Raw genomic sequence first — 16,691 nt, forward strand, 5'->3', positions numbered from 1 at the left:
ATATAATTGGTGCAGCTAAATATGGGTTATCCAACCGTCTCTTGTCTTAAGTTTGATCTTTTAACTTTCTTAACATGCTTCAATCAATCATTATTTTCTTTTCTTTTTAATCAATTTTTAGAATCATTATGTATGTATATGTTACTCCTTCTATCTCTTGTATATATATTGTTATGTATTTTTATGACGGAAATAAAACAAACAAACATTTCAAAAATTTGCATTATTCCAGTGAAACAGTTCGAGGCATGTCTTCATGAATATTCAATGTCCAAACTGATGATGTCATATCCCCACTTATTCTTTTGTATTTTATTTCACAAAATTAGGTTTACTCCTTTCCTTCAAGAACCAAAAATATTGGAATAACAACTGCTAAATATTCATTGCTGCAATTTACTTAATTGTGAGAGAGACTTATCATTCACATAATGTATGGAAAATTGAAACAATTATGATTTCATGTAAAACATAAGAAAAGGAAAAGTGGGGATGTGACATCCTCCTATATAATGAATATTCATGATGACGTGCATATAACTATTTTCACAATATATAACCTTGCCATTTGTTATCAGATTTTGATGAAATTTTCAGCATTTTGCTCTGTGAATTTCACTCTATTTGTTTATATTTTCAACCCGGAGCATCCCTTTAAGTATCTCTACAATCGCAGTAAATTAATGTCATCTAGCCCCCCCCACCATCTTTGACAAAAAAAAAACATATATTCACCCATGTGGGGTACTCTTCGCTTAAAGATTGTCTTAATATTTTGTATAATAAGTTCTATTGATTACTCTGGTCGTTCCTGTTTAGCGCCCCCATAAAGAAAGCTGAAACCGTTACAGCTCTATAAAAAAAACACTCTTTGAAAACAGCTGTTTGAATCTAAAGTGAATATTGTCTTTGTGATAATTTGTGCACAAATAAGGACAATGAAAATGATGATAAAGTTGGATTTATACCATGCATCCCTGATATTTTTGCATACAAGGATAATTTATGTGATAACCATTATACAAGATCTGTGCAGATTTGAATCCCTACCTGTGTTTTAAAAGTCGTATAAAGAACAACGGTTCCCCTCCCAGCCTGGGGGGGGGGGCACTTCCATTCACGAGTGGATACCATGCGCGACCATGGGGTCTCGAAAAGCACCCTAAACACGTATAATTTCCATATTCTGAAAATGCACCCCTTAACAAGTATTGGCGTGTGAAACCCTACCCTTAACAAGTATTGGAAACAAAACGATACTCTTGGCAAATATTCCCTGAAATGAACCCCTAAACAAGTACAGGAATGCTTTATTGTTACGGGTCCTTCGGTCGTCGGCTTTACCTTATTTGATTTAGTATGGCGACCCCACCTTCTACACCTCGCGCAAATCGGACTCTAAACACGAAGTGTTGGGGCAAAAAGGACATCCTTTATAAAACATTTTAATTTTGTTTTATCATCCCCGCAAATTAGACCCTAAACACGTAATTTTCCTCGCGAAATAGATACCCTTTTTCCTTATTTTTGTGTTTTTGACACCCTTATTACGTTAGGTGCCCTATCGTGAAAAAGGACATCCTTTTTACGTGTTTTTTTGGTCGCGCATGGTATCCACTCGTCAATGTAAGAGGCCCCCCGGGCCTCCCAAACATTAAATATAGCAAACACGTCCATGTTGATAGTTGTTTCTATAATTTGCGTTTCCTCTCTCTTTTTTTCTGGGGGTGGGGTTTGGTTGATTTTATTACTAAGGCGTATCTCCTTGTAGATAGTCTAAGCACCGAAAGGACCATATCCTTTGATCCTATCCGTGGGACTTGGCAATGAAGATAAACATTAAGGGCAAAACGCAATAATTTCGAACAAGAGGCAGCTAACACTCTAAATCTGGCTGAGTCATCGAGTTTACTATCCTCGCTGTTTTTATTCCTCGTTTCCAATCTTCAAATATATTTTAACATCTTTTATGACTCCGTATGACTTCATATTTTTGCTTGGACACGCTGTATGCATTTCATATCTCCCTGTTTAGGGAGTAGAATGTGTCCTCTGAGGGGGCGAATGTTTGGAGCCATGTCAGACTCTTCATAACCATCTCTGGCAGGTTGATGATAGACTGGTATAACCTACCGTAATCTAGGTCTGTCTACCATCCTATATCTCATGGATCAATAAAGTTCATGTTTTTTCATGTTCTTTTGACTGCTCCATGGAAATCTTTTCATGTGCTGAGAAAACAGATTTGGTGGACATGTTGGTTGCATATGACGTGGTGTGAGGTGTCGTAGTCGGGGGTGGATGGGGGGGGGGGGCTTTTAAAAAATGGAAACGGAGAAAACTTATGAAGACTCAAACTCGAGGGGAGCATTTTCCCGTTAAAAATGTGGAAATGCCCGCTCGGACAGATGGATCGCGCGTAACTGTAGTTGTGTAATTTAAAATCAACATCATGACAAAAAAAGCCTCAATATCGATTACACCTCCTATATTCTGAAGAGATAATGGTGGAGATGATTTGTGGGTTTTTTAGGGGTCGTATTTTCCAATTTGTATCATAATATTGTCAATATTTTTTTTGAATATTCGGGGGAATTACTTTCTACACTTTTTAAATTTGTCATAATTTTGATCCCTATACTTATGTGAGAAAAATATATCTTTATGCAACCTCTATTTCCTCTCTCGCAGTTGTGCAGGAATAACACAGTGTGAACACACTGTAACATACGAAAATACTACATCTAAGACTCCACCCCTCCCCACCATTTTCCCCTTCCCTGTCCCTTATTTTTCAAGTAAAGAGTTGGTTGCCGATTGACAAGACCCCCATACTCAGGATAGTGATTTTCACCCGCGTCTGCGTGTTGTGGATCAATGATCACACGTCATATCTAAACTACTATTAAAGCCATGCAGGACTGTACCACATGGGAGGGGGGAACCCCTTCTAACGGGATCAAGGGCTTTTTCAAGTGATCAAATGAAAATCGAATGAGGTAAAGTGAGAAGAATGAAGAAAAAAGCAATTGAAAGATCGTCGGGCCGTTAAACTTAATTGTTGCCACTTTTAAAGGAATTCCACCTCAGAAGTCAGAAAATGTTGATTTGAATGATTAGAGAAAAAATCAAAATGCCGGTAGCACAACACTGAAAATTTCATCAAAATCGGATGTGAAATAAGAAAGTTATGACATTTTAAAATTGTGCTTATTTTCACAAAAGTGATATGCACAACTCAGTAACATGCAAATGAGACAGACGATGATATCCCTCACTCACTATTACTTTTGCTTTTTATTGTTTGAAAAAAATTTCCTTTTCTACAGATTTGACATTATGGACCAAGTCGACTGAACCATAATTATGGTATTAAACAATGCTAATTTCACATGATCAGGTATAGGGATTAACAATTGTTTCACTCATTTGACAATGAGGAGAAAATTAGAATATTTCATATTTCAGTATAATGAAATACAAAAGAAATAGTGAGTGGGTGACGTCATAGTCTCCTCATTTGCATACCAACAAGGATGTGCATATAACTGTTTTGTGAAATTAAGCAATACTTTAGAATTCAACAACTTTCTCATTTTACATCCGATTTTGAAGACATTTTTTAATGTTATGCTTATCGGATTTTTCTCTTTCATTAAAATCAACTTCTTTGTTTGGGTGGACTTTAATGAAAAAAGAAAGAAATAGACTGTAGCTCATATTATTGCCTGTAGCTCATATCCTTACGTTGCCCCTGATTATAAATTCAAAAGCTTAAGTCGCTTTAGACTTTATCATTAAAGGTCAAGTCCACCTCAGAAAATTGTTGATTTGAATCAATAGACAAAAATCAGACAAGCACAATGCTGAAGATTTCATCAAAATCGGATGTATGATAAGAAAATTATGACATTTCAAAGTTTCGCTTATTTTTAACAAAATAGTTATATGAACGAGCCAGTTACATCCAAATGAGAGAGTTGATTATGTCACTCACTCACTATTTCTTCTGTTCTTTGTTTGAATTATACAATATTTCAATTTTTACGAATTTGACGATTAGGACCTCCTTGCCTGAAGCACAAAATGTTAAAATAATGCAATTCCACGTGTTCAGAGAGGAATGAAACTTCATTTCACATGATAATGACGAGAAAATAAAAATATTTCATATTTCAAACAATAAAAAGCAAAAGAAATAGTAAGTGAATGACATCATCGACTCTCTCATTTGGATGTAGCTGGCTCGTTCATATAACTGTTTTTGTAAAATGAAGCGAAATTTTGAAATGTCATAACTTTCTTATTTTACATCCGATTTTGATGAAATTTTCAGTGTTATGCTTGTTGAATTTTTCTCTTTTTATTCAAATCAAGTTTTTGTTGGGGTGGACTTGTCCTTTAAATCAAGGCTCATTGTTACTTCTCGTCAAATGTTGCGACGAGTACATGTGATACGTTCGACATGTTCGAAATATTGCGTCTCATCCCTTTTCGATTAAAATACCCTTCTGTAATTATTCAAGTGTAGTAAAGAAAAAAACATATACATGAATCAATGTCAAATCAGTTTGATTTGATATTTGTAGCAATGCCCAAAACACCGCCGCAAACCTTCATTTTGCCACTACCCCCATACAAAGAATTTATAAAAATGCCCCAAAGTATTTTTCTTCCATAGCAAATAGTACAAGTACATTTGATTGTCAGTTGAAGAACATTATACTTCTTTCTACCGTTTGTTCAAATCAAAAGGAGCTTATATAGCTTTGTGATATCCCGTTCTTCTCTCCTCATACATCAGGATTTCTTTGACCATGTTGACAGTTCTCCATTCTAAATTAGGTCATAAAATGAGAGGAATAAGAATGAACAATGACGTTATATTCAGTTTCAAATGACATTTATCAGCCATGTCAAATATGTATGGTTTGTAGCTGGTGACTCAATCAAGTTTTTGTTAGCCCCCCCCCCCCCTCCAATTTCAAGTGTTCTTTGCTTCCCTCAAAATTCTCTCATTCTCCCTGAATCTCTCCAAGTTCATGGCCTCGCCTTCATTTCTCTTCATTCCCCTTTTTCTTCCCCTCCTCCTCTCCCTCCTTTTTCTTCTTCTTCTTCTCCCCTCCTCCTCCTTCTTCTTCTCTTCCTCCTTCTTCTTCTTCTTCTCCTCCTCCTCCTCCTTCTTCTCCTCCTCCTCCTCCTTCTTCTTCTTCTCCTCCTCCTTCTTCTTCTTCTTCTTCTTCTCTTCCTCCTCCTTCTTCTTCTTCTTCTCTTCCTCCTCCTTCTTCTTCTTCTTCTTCTCTTCCTCCTCCTTCTTCTTCTTCTTCTCCTCCTCCTCCTCCTTCTTCTTCTTCTTCTCTTCCTCCTCCTTCTTCTTTTCATCCTCCTCCTCCTTCTTCTTCTTCTTCTCCTCCTTCTTCTTCTTCTTCTTCTTCTTCTCTTCCTCCTTCTTCTTCTTCTTCTTTTCCTCCTCCTCCTTCTTCTCCTCCTCCTCCTCCTCTTCTTTTTCTTCTCCTTCTTCTTCTCCTTCTTCTTTTTCTTCTCCGCTCACGTACCTGTCAATCTTTCCTACTCACTGACAGACTGCAATATCTCATTGATCCCTTTTGATCCAAAAGTTGATGAAGACTCACAAAATGTCTTTTAAAATAATCTGTATTCTGTGACATAGCGAATTCGAAAAATCATCTTTCGAACGACATAACACGAAATGACGAGTTCGAAACTTTTTCTGCATTTCTGATTTTCAAACCTTGTCAACGATGTTTAGGGATTGAAGAACACTTGATTGAATTTTGAATATAGTTTCGATTTGTATTACATCTTGAAACACATTAATAAAAAAAGAATGGGTCGCGATACACTCGTTTACGACGCCGAAACATACATCAACTGGTTTTTGAACGTCCCTTCATTCAGACGCGAGAGATTTCATAATTATTTCAAAATCGATTTAGGATGAATGGATATTTCTGGGTGTACTCGTATGAATAGGCTAATACACCCAATGAAACATTGTCGGAGGCCCGTTGCCTCTACATGATGTCAAGTAATTATCACTTACGACCCGTTGCGTTACGATTACCGCTTACGACAACTTGCGTCTGAATGATGTTAAGTGATTATCACTTACGACCCGTTGCGCTACGATTACCGCTTACGACCCTTTGCGTCTGAATATATATGTTAGCGATTAGCTAACGACCTTGCGTCTGAATATATGTTAGCGATTTGCTAACGACCCGTTGCATCCGAATATTCCCGTGCGCACGACTATCGCCTACGACCCGTAGCGTCCGAATGTTCGCAAATTATCACTAACGACATGTTGCGTCTGAATGTTCCCGTACGTACGACTATCGCCTAGGACCCGTTGCGTGTAAATGTTCCCGTGCGACTGCTCCCTAATACCTAGTTTCCACTGTCACGATTTGCGCCATGATTCAAACGGCGTATTTAATCGTAGAGTAATCATAGTGGTCGTATCAGATCGTATCAGATCCTTCTGTATCTGTATCTGTCCGTTGACGTACAATCACCAGCATCTGGTTGTCGCGTACGTTGGGGTTTAGGGGGTCAAGCGCTGAACACCGTTTGATCGTGTGCTTTTGAGACAAGGGTTTTGATATCCACCCTTTCAGGTTTAAGTTTGAATACTCTTTTGTCTTTGGAATTTCTAACATCCTCACCAAGAAGGTTACATTCTGGGAAGGTCTTGGGATACAGGTAGTAGTCTTTGTTTGATCTTATAACGTTGTCTTTGAGTAGCCCACGAGAGACTGAGTTCACTTTTGTCTAGTTTGATATCTACAACTGGTTGGGTTTTGAGATTGAAGGAGGGCTGAATACAATCGAAGGTACAAATACATGTGTCTCAAGAGACACATGTATTTGTACCCTCCAACCATGCTCCAACGTGGCAATCATTTTGATCGTGTGTTTTATAATGGTTCAAAACTTGTCGCGATAAGTTACGAAAGGCAAATCGCGACATTCGTATAGGATCGCACAACAGTTGGGACGAGGTATCACCTACGACTCGTTGCGTCATTGATTATTGAAAACAAAAATCATCACCTTTTGGGTCGTCTTTCAATTATCAAAATATTCTAACACCGCCCCTGCACCAACACTTATGGAGTTATGATAATGATTACCTGAGATTCTGTAGCTCGGTAATGCAAGTCAATTATTTCTGTATATTTATAGACATTTTGTTACTTGATATCATGAGAAGGACGAACATATTATTTTGCACCACAATGCTGATCTTTTAGTGTAAAATCATTCAACGTCATGGCAGGATACATCTTCGATTAAAGGGATAAACAGCAAAATAAGACACAAAAGGCGCAAAAGTGACTTTACACAATAAAGTAAAAATGTTGATAGAGTCTAGAGACCTAAATGTGATATAAGCTATAACTTGTTTGGTATCTGGAAATGTGCATGGTAACGTGAACGGATCTTACCTGAATGTTCATATCATCCGGGTTACGTTGGGTATGCAACTGTAAGGGGTGGGGTGAGCAAAACGTCCCTCTTCCATATGTGCGAAATTCGAGGGGGCGGAGGTATGCCCCCCCCCATTAATCGCCCCGTGTCAGAGTTGATGTCCGTTAGTAATATGAAGGGGATGGTGGAAGATGGAAATAAAAAGAGGAGGAGGAAAAGAAGTAGAAGAAGCAGAAGAAGAAGAAGAAGGAGGAGAAGGATTGAAGAAAAGGAGAAGAAGAAGAAGAAGAAGGAGGAGGAGGAGGATTGAAGAGAATGAAAAGAAGAAAGAAAGAAGAAGAAAAAGAAGAAGAAGGAGAAGAAGAAGAAGGAGGAGGAGGAGGGGGGATGAGGAGAAGAAGAAGAAGAAGAGAAGGGGAAGATACAAGAAGTCCCAACAGATATGTAGGGAGAGAGGGAGGGGGCTTTAGAGACAGTGCAGAGCGACCCATACACCTGCCTGTCGGTGACACCCATCATAACAAATTATCATTATTCCCAATTATGAAAAATTATTAAGAGTGACAGCGAACGGAAAGCATTTGAATTAAGATCTGAGCACTCGCTTAGAGTCAAAGGGGCGTTAGCACTCTGTTTTCATACGTACAATTTATGAGGCTAACGTCTTTCTACAGCTCAGAGGAAATGAGGTACGCTAATGAGGGAAACAGATGAATGTAAATATTGATCTACAGCATAGGGAGAATGATGAGACTGCAAACCCGTGCTGGCCGCGTGCTGCAACATTACATGAAGCAGCAGCACACGACTGCTTAATGTTTTAAAGCAATTTTGAGGTTCACCATGTTATTGTTCAATTTCCAAGAACGTTTTTCACTTTGTTTTTTTTCTATTTATTTCTACCTCAAAGAACAATTCGCCCTATGCGATTTGTCTGAAAGGGGATGTGTGTGTGGGTGTATGTGTGTGAGTGTATGCATGTGGGGGTCGTCTCCTTGCCATCCCTTTCATCCAATAAGCCTTTGTTTTTGAGTGAGAAATATACGATAAATTTTATGGATTTCACTTGTATTATACTTTTAACGTAATCCTTTAAAATGTAATTTCAATTAGAAAACCCGATTAACCATGTTAACGATATCAAGCAGAGCAGTAGAATGAGAGGGGGATAAAGGATGATGTTGTGTGGGTGTATGTGAGATAGTGAAAGAGAGAGAAAAGGGTGTGCGAAGATGTTAATTCAGATTCAGATTCAGTTTTATTTCCAACAGAAATAACAAATATTGATACAAATCATTTTCATAGATTATAACAAATATTTACAATACATTAATAATAATCATGATAACTAACATATAAAAATATAATACAAAATATTTTATAGACAAATAATATATAGTTAGGATAGAAAAAAAGTATCTGTGGAAATGGGGGATTCACTAAAAAGCATAGCTTGTATAATGTGAATCCCCCTAAAGGAAGAGAATAGAGGAGAGAGGGAGAGAGAGAGACGCAACTCACAGAACAAGACAAAACGAAAAAATAATAGAATAAAAAAAAACAGGACGACAAAAGGAGAAATAAACGTAAAATAGAATCAGGACAAATTTCGACCGAAAAGAGAGGATAAAACAAAATGATAGACTAACAAAAATAACTTTAAATCTGAGAGGAGATGATAACGAGCGGGAATTAGAAATGTAGACCTCGGTAGGATTTAAGTAAAACGTTTTTAAGTTTTCTTTTAAAAGAATATATGGAAGGGCTGTTTTTTATGTTATTGTCGAGGGAGTTCCAAAATCTAGGGCCATCGAACATAAATGTACTCTTTGCTAATAAAGTTCTAAAACGGGGTAAATGAAATTCGTCAGATTGCCGAGTAGGCTAATTATGAAAAGCCCGATTAAGAGGAAACATAGAATCAAATACACGTGGAAGTGTGTTTTTGTCAAAATTAAACATAAATTGTCCTAAATGAAATAGATATAGGTCGCTTATCTTCAGCAATTTGCTATAACAAAAAATAGTGGGTCAGTGTGTGAACGAAAAGCTGAATTATGAATAACACGGAGGGACTTCTTTTGCAGTAATAACAGTCTATCTAAAATGGTTTGATGGGTGCTGCCCCAGGCAAGTATCCCATAATTCAAGTAAGGCAAGATCAGGGAAGAATACAGCATTAAAAGTGATGACGACGAAAAATGATATTTCAGTTTATTGATAATGCCAATATTTCGCGTAATAATCTTACATATACAATCCATATGGTATTTCCAGGAAAGCTTATTATCAACGGTAACACTGAAAAATTTAATGAATGTGACACTTTCTAAATTAGTTTCATCTAAAACAATGTCCATGGGAAGTGTATCAATGGAACTGCTAAATAGCATATATTTAGTTTTAAGTAAATTAAGAGACAATTTGTTGGATCTTATCCATTGTGTGACTTTTAAAAGTTCATTATTAACATTATTTACTAAGGTATATGGATTTTATGGGAATAAAATATATTAGAATCGTCTGCAAAAAGAATGAACGAAAGGATATCAGATGATTTACAAAAGTCATTAATATAAATAATAAATAATAAAGGGCCTAACAGACTGCCTTGCGGGACTTCCATCAAACATTAATGTTTGATGGAAAGAACAAAAGATGGGGAGGAAGGGGAGAAGAGAAAAAAGGGAGGGTAACGAAAATTAAAAAAAAAGTAGTTGATTTGATTTTTTTTCAAATCATGTTCAAAGGAAATACCCAGAATTATTTCGGGGCATTCGGTGTAGTGCAGAAGAATGGACATACATTGGCCTACACTCTAAAAACAAATCAGTCAAAAAGGACTAGTTAATAGGGTCAGCTGGGAGCAACTGTTATTCTAGTCATATGTGACTATTTTCTAGTCATATCTTACTAGAACGGAGTTATTTCTGACTAGAATATCATTATGTCAGAAATTCGAATATCAGTGATTGCCATAACAGTTGCTAACAGCTGACTACTAGTCTAGTCAATTTGACTGATTTGTTTTAAGAGCGTAGACAATGACTGTGTAACGCCGTACATTGACCATTCTTTGGACAAAGTATTGGACTCCATATTTCGTTCTACAAAAGAAAAAATAGAATAACTATAGATATTTAGAAATGTGATATGGCTCGCCGTAAACATGTCATGACAATTTGGACAGTAGAAGAAATATGTCACCGACTCGGCATAGAAATGAAAATAAACCATCCACCAGAAACATCTTTTGAGAGTAATTCAGGAGAAAAATCACGTTCGCTTTCCGCCCCCCCCCCACATTCTTCGACTGTGATCATTGTATATAGGGGATGGGCAATAGGACTGATATGCGGGAATATTACATAGAATATGTTGCTTCATGATAATACGTTATGATTGGTGTAAAATACATGCATGACCTAACCTTTGTAACCACAGAAGATATTAAATGATCATAACTTTCGAATGAGTATGTCAGTAACTCTTATTCTAAAATTCATGAGCGTGTCGTCTAGCCTTGATCAGCCTATAGCAGATAGAAAATTATAATTATTGTTATTTTTATTAATAGTGGTTATAGCAGTAGTCGTAAAAGTATAGTAGTAATAGTAGCAGTATAGTAGAAGTAGTAGAAGTAGTAGAGTAGTAGTAGAGGTAGTAGTAGTAGTAGTAGTAGTAGTAGTAGTAGTAGTAGATGTTGTTGTTGTTGTAGTAGTAGTGGTAGTAGTAGTAGTAGTAGTAGTGGTAGTAGTAGTAGTAGTAGTAGTAGTAGTAGTAGTAGTAGTAGTAGTAGTAGTAGTAGTAGTAGTAGTAGTAGTAGTAGTAGTAGTAGTAGTAGTAGTAGTAGTAGTAGTAGTAGTAGTAGCAGCAGCAGTAGAAGTAGAAGTAGTAGTAGTAGTAGTAGTAGTAGTAGTAGTAGTAGTAGTAGTAGTAGTAGTAGTAGTAGTAGTAGTAGCCTTTGTTGTAGCATAGATATATAAAAACGAAAAGTCTCAAATATTTCATGAATAAGGTGTAGAATGGCTGCTTTCGAGAACTCAGGTAGGCCTTGTAATAAATTAAAGTAATTATACCCTGCTCCTTATTAACCTTATTGTTTGCACTACCAGTAAAACGTGTAATTGTTATATTATAGGAAATCGTCAATATGACAGTGATACTGACCCCAACTTACAATGCTGAAGCGTTCGCCAAATCATTCATCCATATATCTTTCATTCACCTATCACAATCTATCAACAATACATCATATTTTTGTATAGACGAACGAGAAATATTGATAGAATATTACAGTTTGTATAAGAGTGCCAAGAACTGGTATTGTTGTCTATTGCTTTGTATAGACATGCTGGCAACGAAATCGTCTATTCATTCGGCTCAAACGCAAGGTCCCTATAATACCAGTAACCTCCTTCCCGATATATTTTCAGAATAAATTGTACATGTGAGTCGGTATATGCAGCGATCTAGCGATTCATTTACAAAATAATATTTCAAAGGACGTCAGTGCGAAAAAAAGTGCAGAATGGTGTGACTGTTTATTTAAACTCATTTATGCCATCTGCTTGAGAATATTGTTGGTGATAGTGTGGCGGTTTAATGATCGATCAACCAATACGAACAGATGTATGGCATTCAAAAATACATATCTGAAACTTTACCACGTTTCCAGTATTAGGCCTATTTGCATACATAATTGATTATGATTGGATTGTATACCGGAACGACACAACCTAATAACGCGTAACACCCGATTGAGTTAATTGAGACTTGGAAATTATTAATTTTCTCATCGGATTCTATTCATTTTCAACTTTGCCATGAAGGTGAAATCAATATCGAATTCCGGTGGAATGTTATCAAGTTCAAATGCAACATTGGCTCGATTGGAAGCTTAGGTTAGATCTTCATAATGCTTGATTTTGGAATGTGCTTCCTGTCAGCAAGCGTCAAACGTAAATCCTGTAGGTATAGACATGACTTTCTTTCGAGTGACCGAGGTTCGTCACCACAAGACGCGATCTCTGAGGAGTAAAAGATATTGGTTGTACCTTTGGAATCATTGGCCGACCATCACTCTAATCTATTCATTGGTCATCTGCATTCTTGTGACAGTAAGAACCCACCAAAGAGCGATTTATGATATGCCTCTTCATCTGGAATATCCTGTAGATTGTAGTAAGATCTTGAAAGGGAATCCCAGAGAGATAGATCTCGTCTGGAAGCTGTACGAAGAAGTTGTCGAGATATCTGCGAATGGACTCATACCGATACCTTCGGACAGAGATGTGGCGGCTTATGCTGACAACTGCGACTTCTTCAAAGAACAGAGGCAATATCCGCGAATTGCTGCTTCTCGGGAGGAAGAACAGTATCCTTTAGCATTTGTGATAGTCGTTCACCGCAATGCCGCGCAGGTAGAGAAGCTTCTGCGAGCGTTGTACCAACCGCAGAATGTATATGCTATTCACCCAGATGCCAAATCATCGCCTGATTTCTTGAAAGCTATCCAGAAATTGGCATCTTGTTTTGACAACGTATTCGTCTGTTCTACGCTTGAGGATGTTCAATATGGAAGACACTCGCGTCTCATGGCGGACATAAACTGCATGCGAGACTTGATTAAGCGTGAAGTGCAGTGGAAATATTTGATAAACCAATGTGGAGAGGCTTTCCCGCTGAAGACCAACTTGGAGATGGTTCGACAACTAAAGAGCTACAATGGCCTCAACGATGTCGAATCCTACCCGACAGTCGGTAAGAAACTAAACAGATTCCACAGATACGGGTCGGACCGGAAGTTGGAGGTCGTAACCAGACTTCAGCAGAACCCACCACCTGGTGACATAGAACTGTTCTCTGGAAACGCGTACAACTCCCTCACGCGAGGGTTCGTGGAGTATGTCCTGAGCGAAGAGTTGCCACGGAGGTTTCTGGAGTGGCTCGAGGATGCATGGTCTCCGGATGAACACTACTGGGCATCCCTGAACCGCGTTCCTGGAACACCTGGAGGATTTGCTGGAAGTACCATGGACCTTACCACCTATGTCAACTGGAAGCATGATCACCGGCACGTCTGCAACGGTTGGATAATCCACCATCTTTGCGTTTTCAGCTCTGCAGACCTTCCCGTGATATCTTCCATGCCTCATCTTTTCGTCAACAAACTCTACTATTTCAAGGATCCAATAGCACTGCAGTGTCTTCAAGATTCGCTCACGAATAGAACTCACAAGGATCATTTTTGGCTTCCTTGGTTATGGTGATGACGTATTGTCTTTCAAATTAGAATCTCTAACAGGATCATGGTCTATCTAAACGTTACGAAAACTTCCATCACGTACTGAAATATCATTTTATTATCATAGTGATGTTTTTGTATACATCGAGTCTTTTTTTATAAATTGTATTTTCTCCCCTATACTTGATAATATTTCCTTTTTAAATCAAATTTCGATATGATGAGGGTTTAAAAACATCTGTAGGTCTATTTCTATACATTATGCCATATCTATTGTTACTCCACTGTTTCGTTTCAGATTTGGGTGGCCAATTCCCCTCCACCCCTCTCTCCCACTCACTAATTTCTCTTCTTTTCATCTTGTTATGTCTTTGTTCGAATGATAGCAAATTGGACCGTTTCAATGCCTGTTATTTCATTTGATGTAAGTGAAAAAGTATAGTTTGTCCTTCTGAACCAATCGTATGGACTTTTTTTGCAATTCAGAAGAATATGGAAATAGCTCTACTTCTGAATCTTGATTAGCAGTTTAAGACCATTGTATAATTTGTCTTCAAACCAGATCTGCATAACTGTCCTACGTAAACAACTTAACTAAAACACATAACACAAGAACAAATAGTAAGAGCAAAAATAGATGCATATGCAGGTACCAGTTATAGTATTTTCATCTATCGCTGTTCAAGGGTAGGCCTACGTTTATAAGTGTTATACAATATAATGAATTGTTTTTGTGATAGCTGAATAATTATCCGGGTACACTATGCTGTTAATCTATACACAGCAAAAACTGTGGTATTAACCGGATGACATACAGGACCACATCAGTTATTTTACACCAGTGTTAAATTGACAGTGTTAGTTTAACACCTATAGGTGTTATTTCATCCTTCGTTGTTACCTTACACTCTTTGGTGTTATGTTCAATCCCTAGGGTGTAAGTTTAAAACCTCAGGGTATGGTCCTCTATAGAAATAAACTGGGCTACGTAACACGAAGGTTTGTGATGGATTGCAAATATGAAAGAACCGCACTGATTGGTTCCTGGTCAGTATTGTACACCTAAAGCGCTTGTAACATTGATATTGATTGGTCAGTTCATTTAGCGATTGATCGCTGATCTATGTGTTACGGAGCACTGATGTCTGTTATAACACCACGGTGTTTAAGGGAATATAAATAAACTATCAATGTTTGCTTGGAGCTTCCATTTTCTTTCTTTTTTTTCAATTTCATTTTGTAAATTTGTTGTATGAATGACACAAAGTGAGGTATGAATTTAATTCATACTTCATATTCATGTATTTTTGTTCAATATATTTGAATGGCTGAATAAATGAGATGTTCTTTGGCTGGAAATCAACAATATTCTATTTATTTTATTTATTTATTCACGTTTTCTTTAAAAGACAGGGTAGTCCCATTCAAGCCAAAAGGCCTGCTTTACAAGGGAGCCCTGTCAAAGTGTACATACATGATTTACATAACAAATACAGAAATAAAAACAGTGAATGAAAATAAATAAAACAACGCTTTTCATAGAAAAAATATCATAAATGAAATGAGTATAAAACAACGAAAAAATATATAAACACAAAGACAAAGCATGATGGGCAAGTACAAGTAACGAAAAAAATAACATGATAAGACAATGGTCATTATGGTAACATAAAAATCTGTTCAAAGGGTCTAGTGTTGCCTAAGACGTCTTTTGAAGATTTGTTGCCCTCTTGTAGTTTTGATGACGTCAAAGACTCGCCCCAAGCCTGTGGATGCCAATTGGCCACCCTCCAAGATTATAATGTGACATGCGCTTTAGACATTGGTTGAAAAGTTCAAAACTCTCCAGAACTTCACACAGCTGACTATAGGAGATAAATGGGGAAGGGGGGTCAATCTTTCTCTCTCCCCCTCTCTCTCTGTTTCTTTCTTTCTTTATTTCTTTCTTTCTTCCTTCTTTTCTTTCTTTCTTTATTTATTTCTCTCTTTCTTTCTTTCTTTCTTTCTTTCTTTCTCTCTTTCTTTCTTTCCTTTTTTTCTTTATTTATTTCTCACTCACTCTCTCTTTCTTTCTTTCTTTCTTTTGTTCTTTCTTACTTACATTCTTTCTTTCTTTTCTTTCTCCCTCTCTCTATTTTTATCTGTTTTTTAACGTCCTTTTCTCCTTTTCATGATCTTAATTGCTTCCGCCTGGACGCTGCTTCCACGATCTTCACAATTTCCATTGTCTCTCCGTTTCTCTCTCTTTTGAGTTCACATTACCGCCTACTGACGGTTCCTTCCCGTGTGGTGTGAAAACAGCTGATGTGATTACATTAATTCGTGTGCTATATTCAGTTTAAATGAATGGAATCCCTGGGCAATGAATTCAAACTGGTTCCAAAGTGCCAAGATGGAATAAAATACAATTCGCTAGCCCCCCCCCCCCCCGCACACCCCGCGCCACGTGCATTCACCAAGTTTGTCTCAGCTTACCATTTTAGCAGAAGTTCGACATTATTCCACTCCTACCCGGAGCGGATACAAGGGGAGGGGCTGGTGAATGTGGATACTGGAAGTCCTTTTATTAATGTTTTGCTTGACGTTGTACTTGGGGGAGGGGGTTGATCCACCACTGACTACTACTACTACTACTACTACTACTACTACTACTACTACTACTACTACTACTACTACTACTACTACTACTACTACTACTACTACTACTACTACTACTTCTACTACTACTACTACTACGTCTACTACTACTACTACTACTACTACTACTACTACTACTACTACTACTACTACTACTACTACTACTACTACTACTACTACTACTACTACTACTACTACTACTACTACTACTACTACTACTACTACTACTACTACTACTACTACTACTACTCTACTACTACTACTATACTACTACTACTACTACTATACTACTAATACTACTACTACTACTACTACTCCCGGGGGGGGCACTTCCATTCACGAGTGGACACCA

General features: G+C 37.4%; 1 protein-coding gene across 1 annotated transcript; it reads left to right on the forward strand.

Annotated features, from left to right (window-relative positions):
• Positions 1-12,437: 12,437 nt before the first annotated feature.
• On the forward strand, positions 12,438-13,727 carry LOC121427854 (beta-1,3-galactosyl-O-glycosyl-glycoprotein beta-1,6-N-acetylglucosaminyltransferase 4-like). The gene has a single exon (XM_041624427.1). It carries the CDS (start codon positions 12,438-12,440, stop codon positions 13,725-13,727), a length of 1,290 nt encoding a protein of 429 aa, XP_041480361.1.
• Positions 13,728-16,691: the final 2,964 nt, after the last annotated feature.

Source organism: Lytechinus variegatus, chromosome 14 (genome assembly GCF_018143015.1).
Source record: "Lytechinus variegatus isolate NC3 chromosome 14, Lvar_3.0, whole genome shotgun sequence".
In the NCBI taxonomy this organism is placed as follows: domain Eukaryota; kingdom Metazoa; phylum Echinodermata; class Echinoidea; order Temnopleuroida; family Toxopneustidae; genus Lytechinus; species Lytechinus variegatus.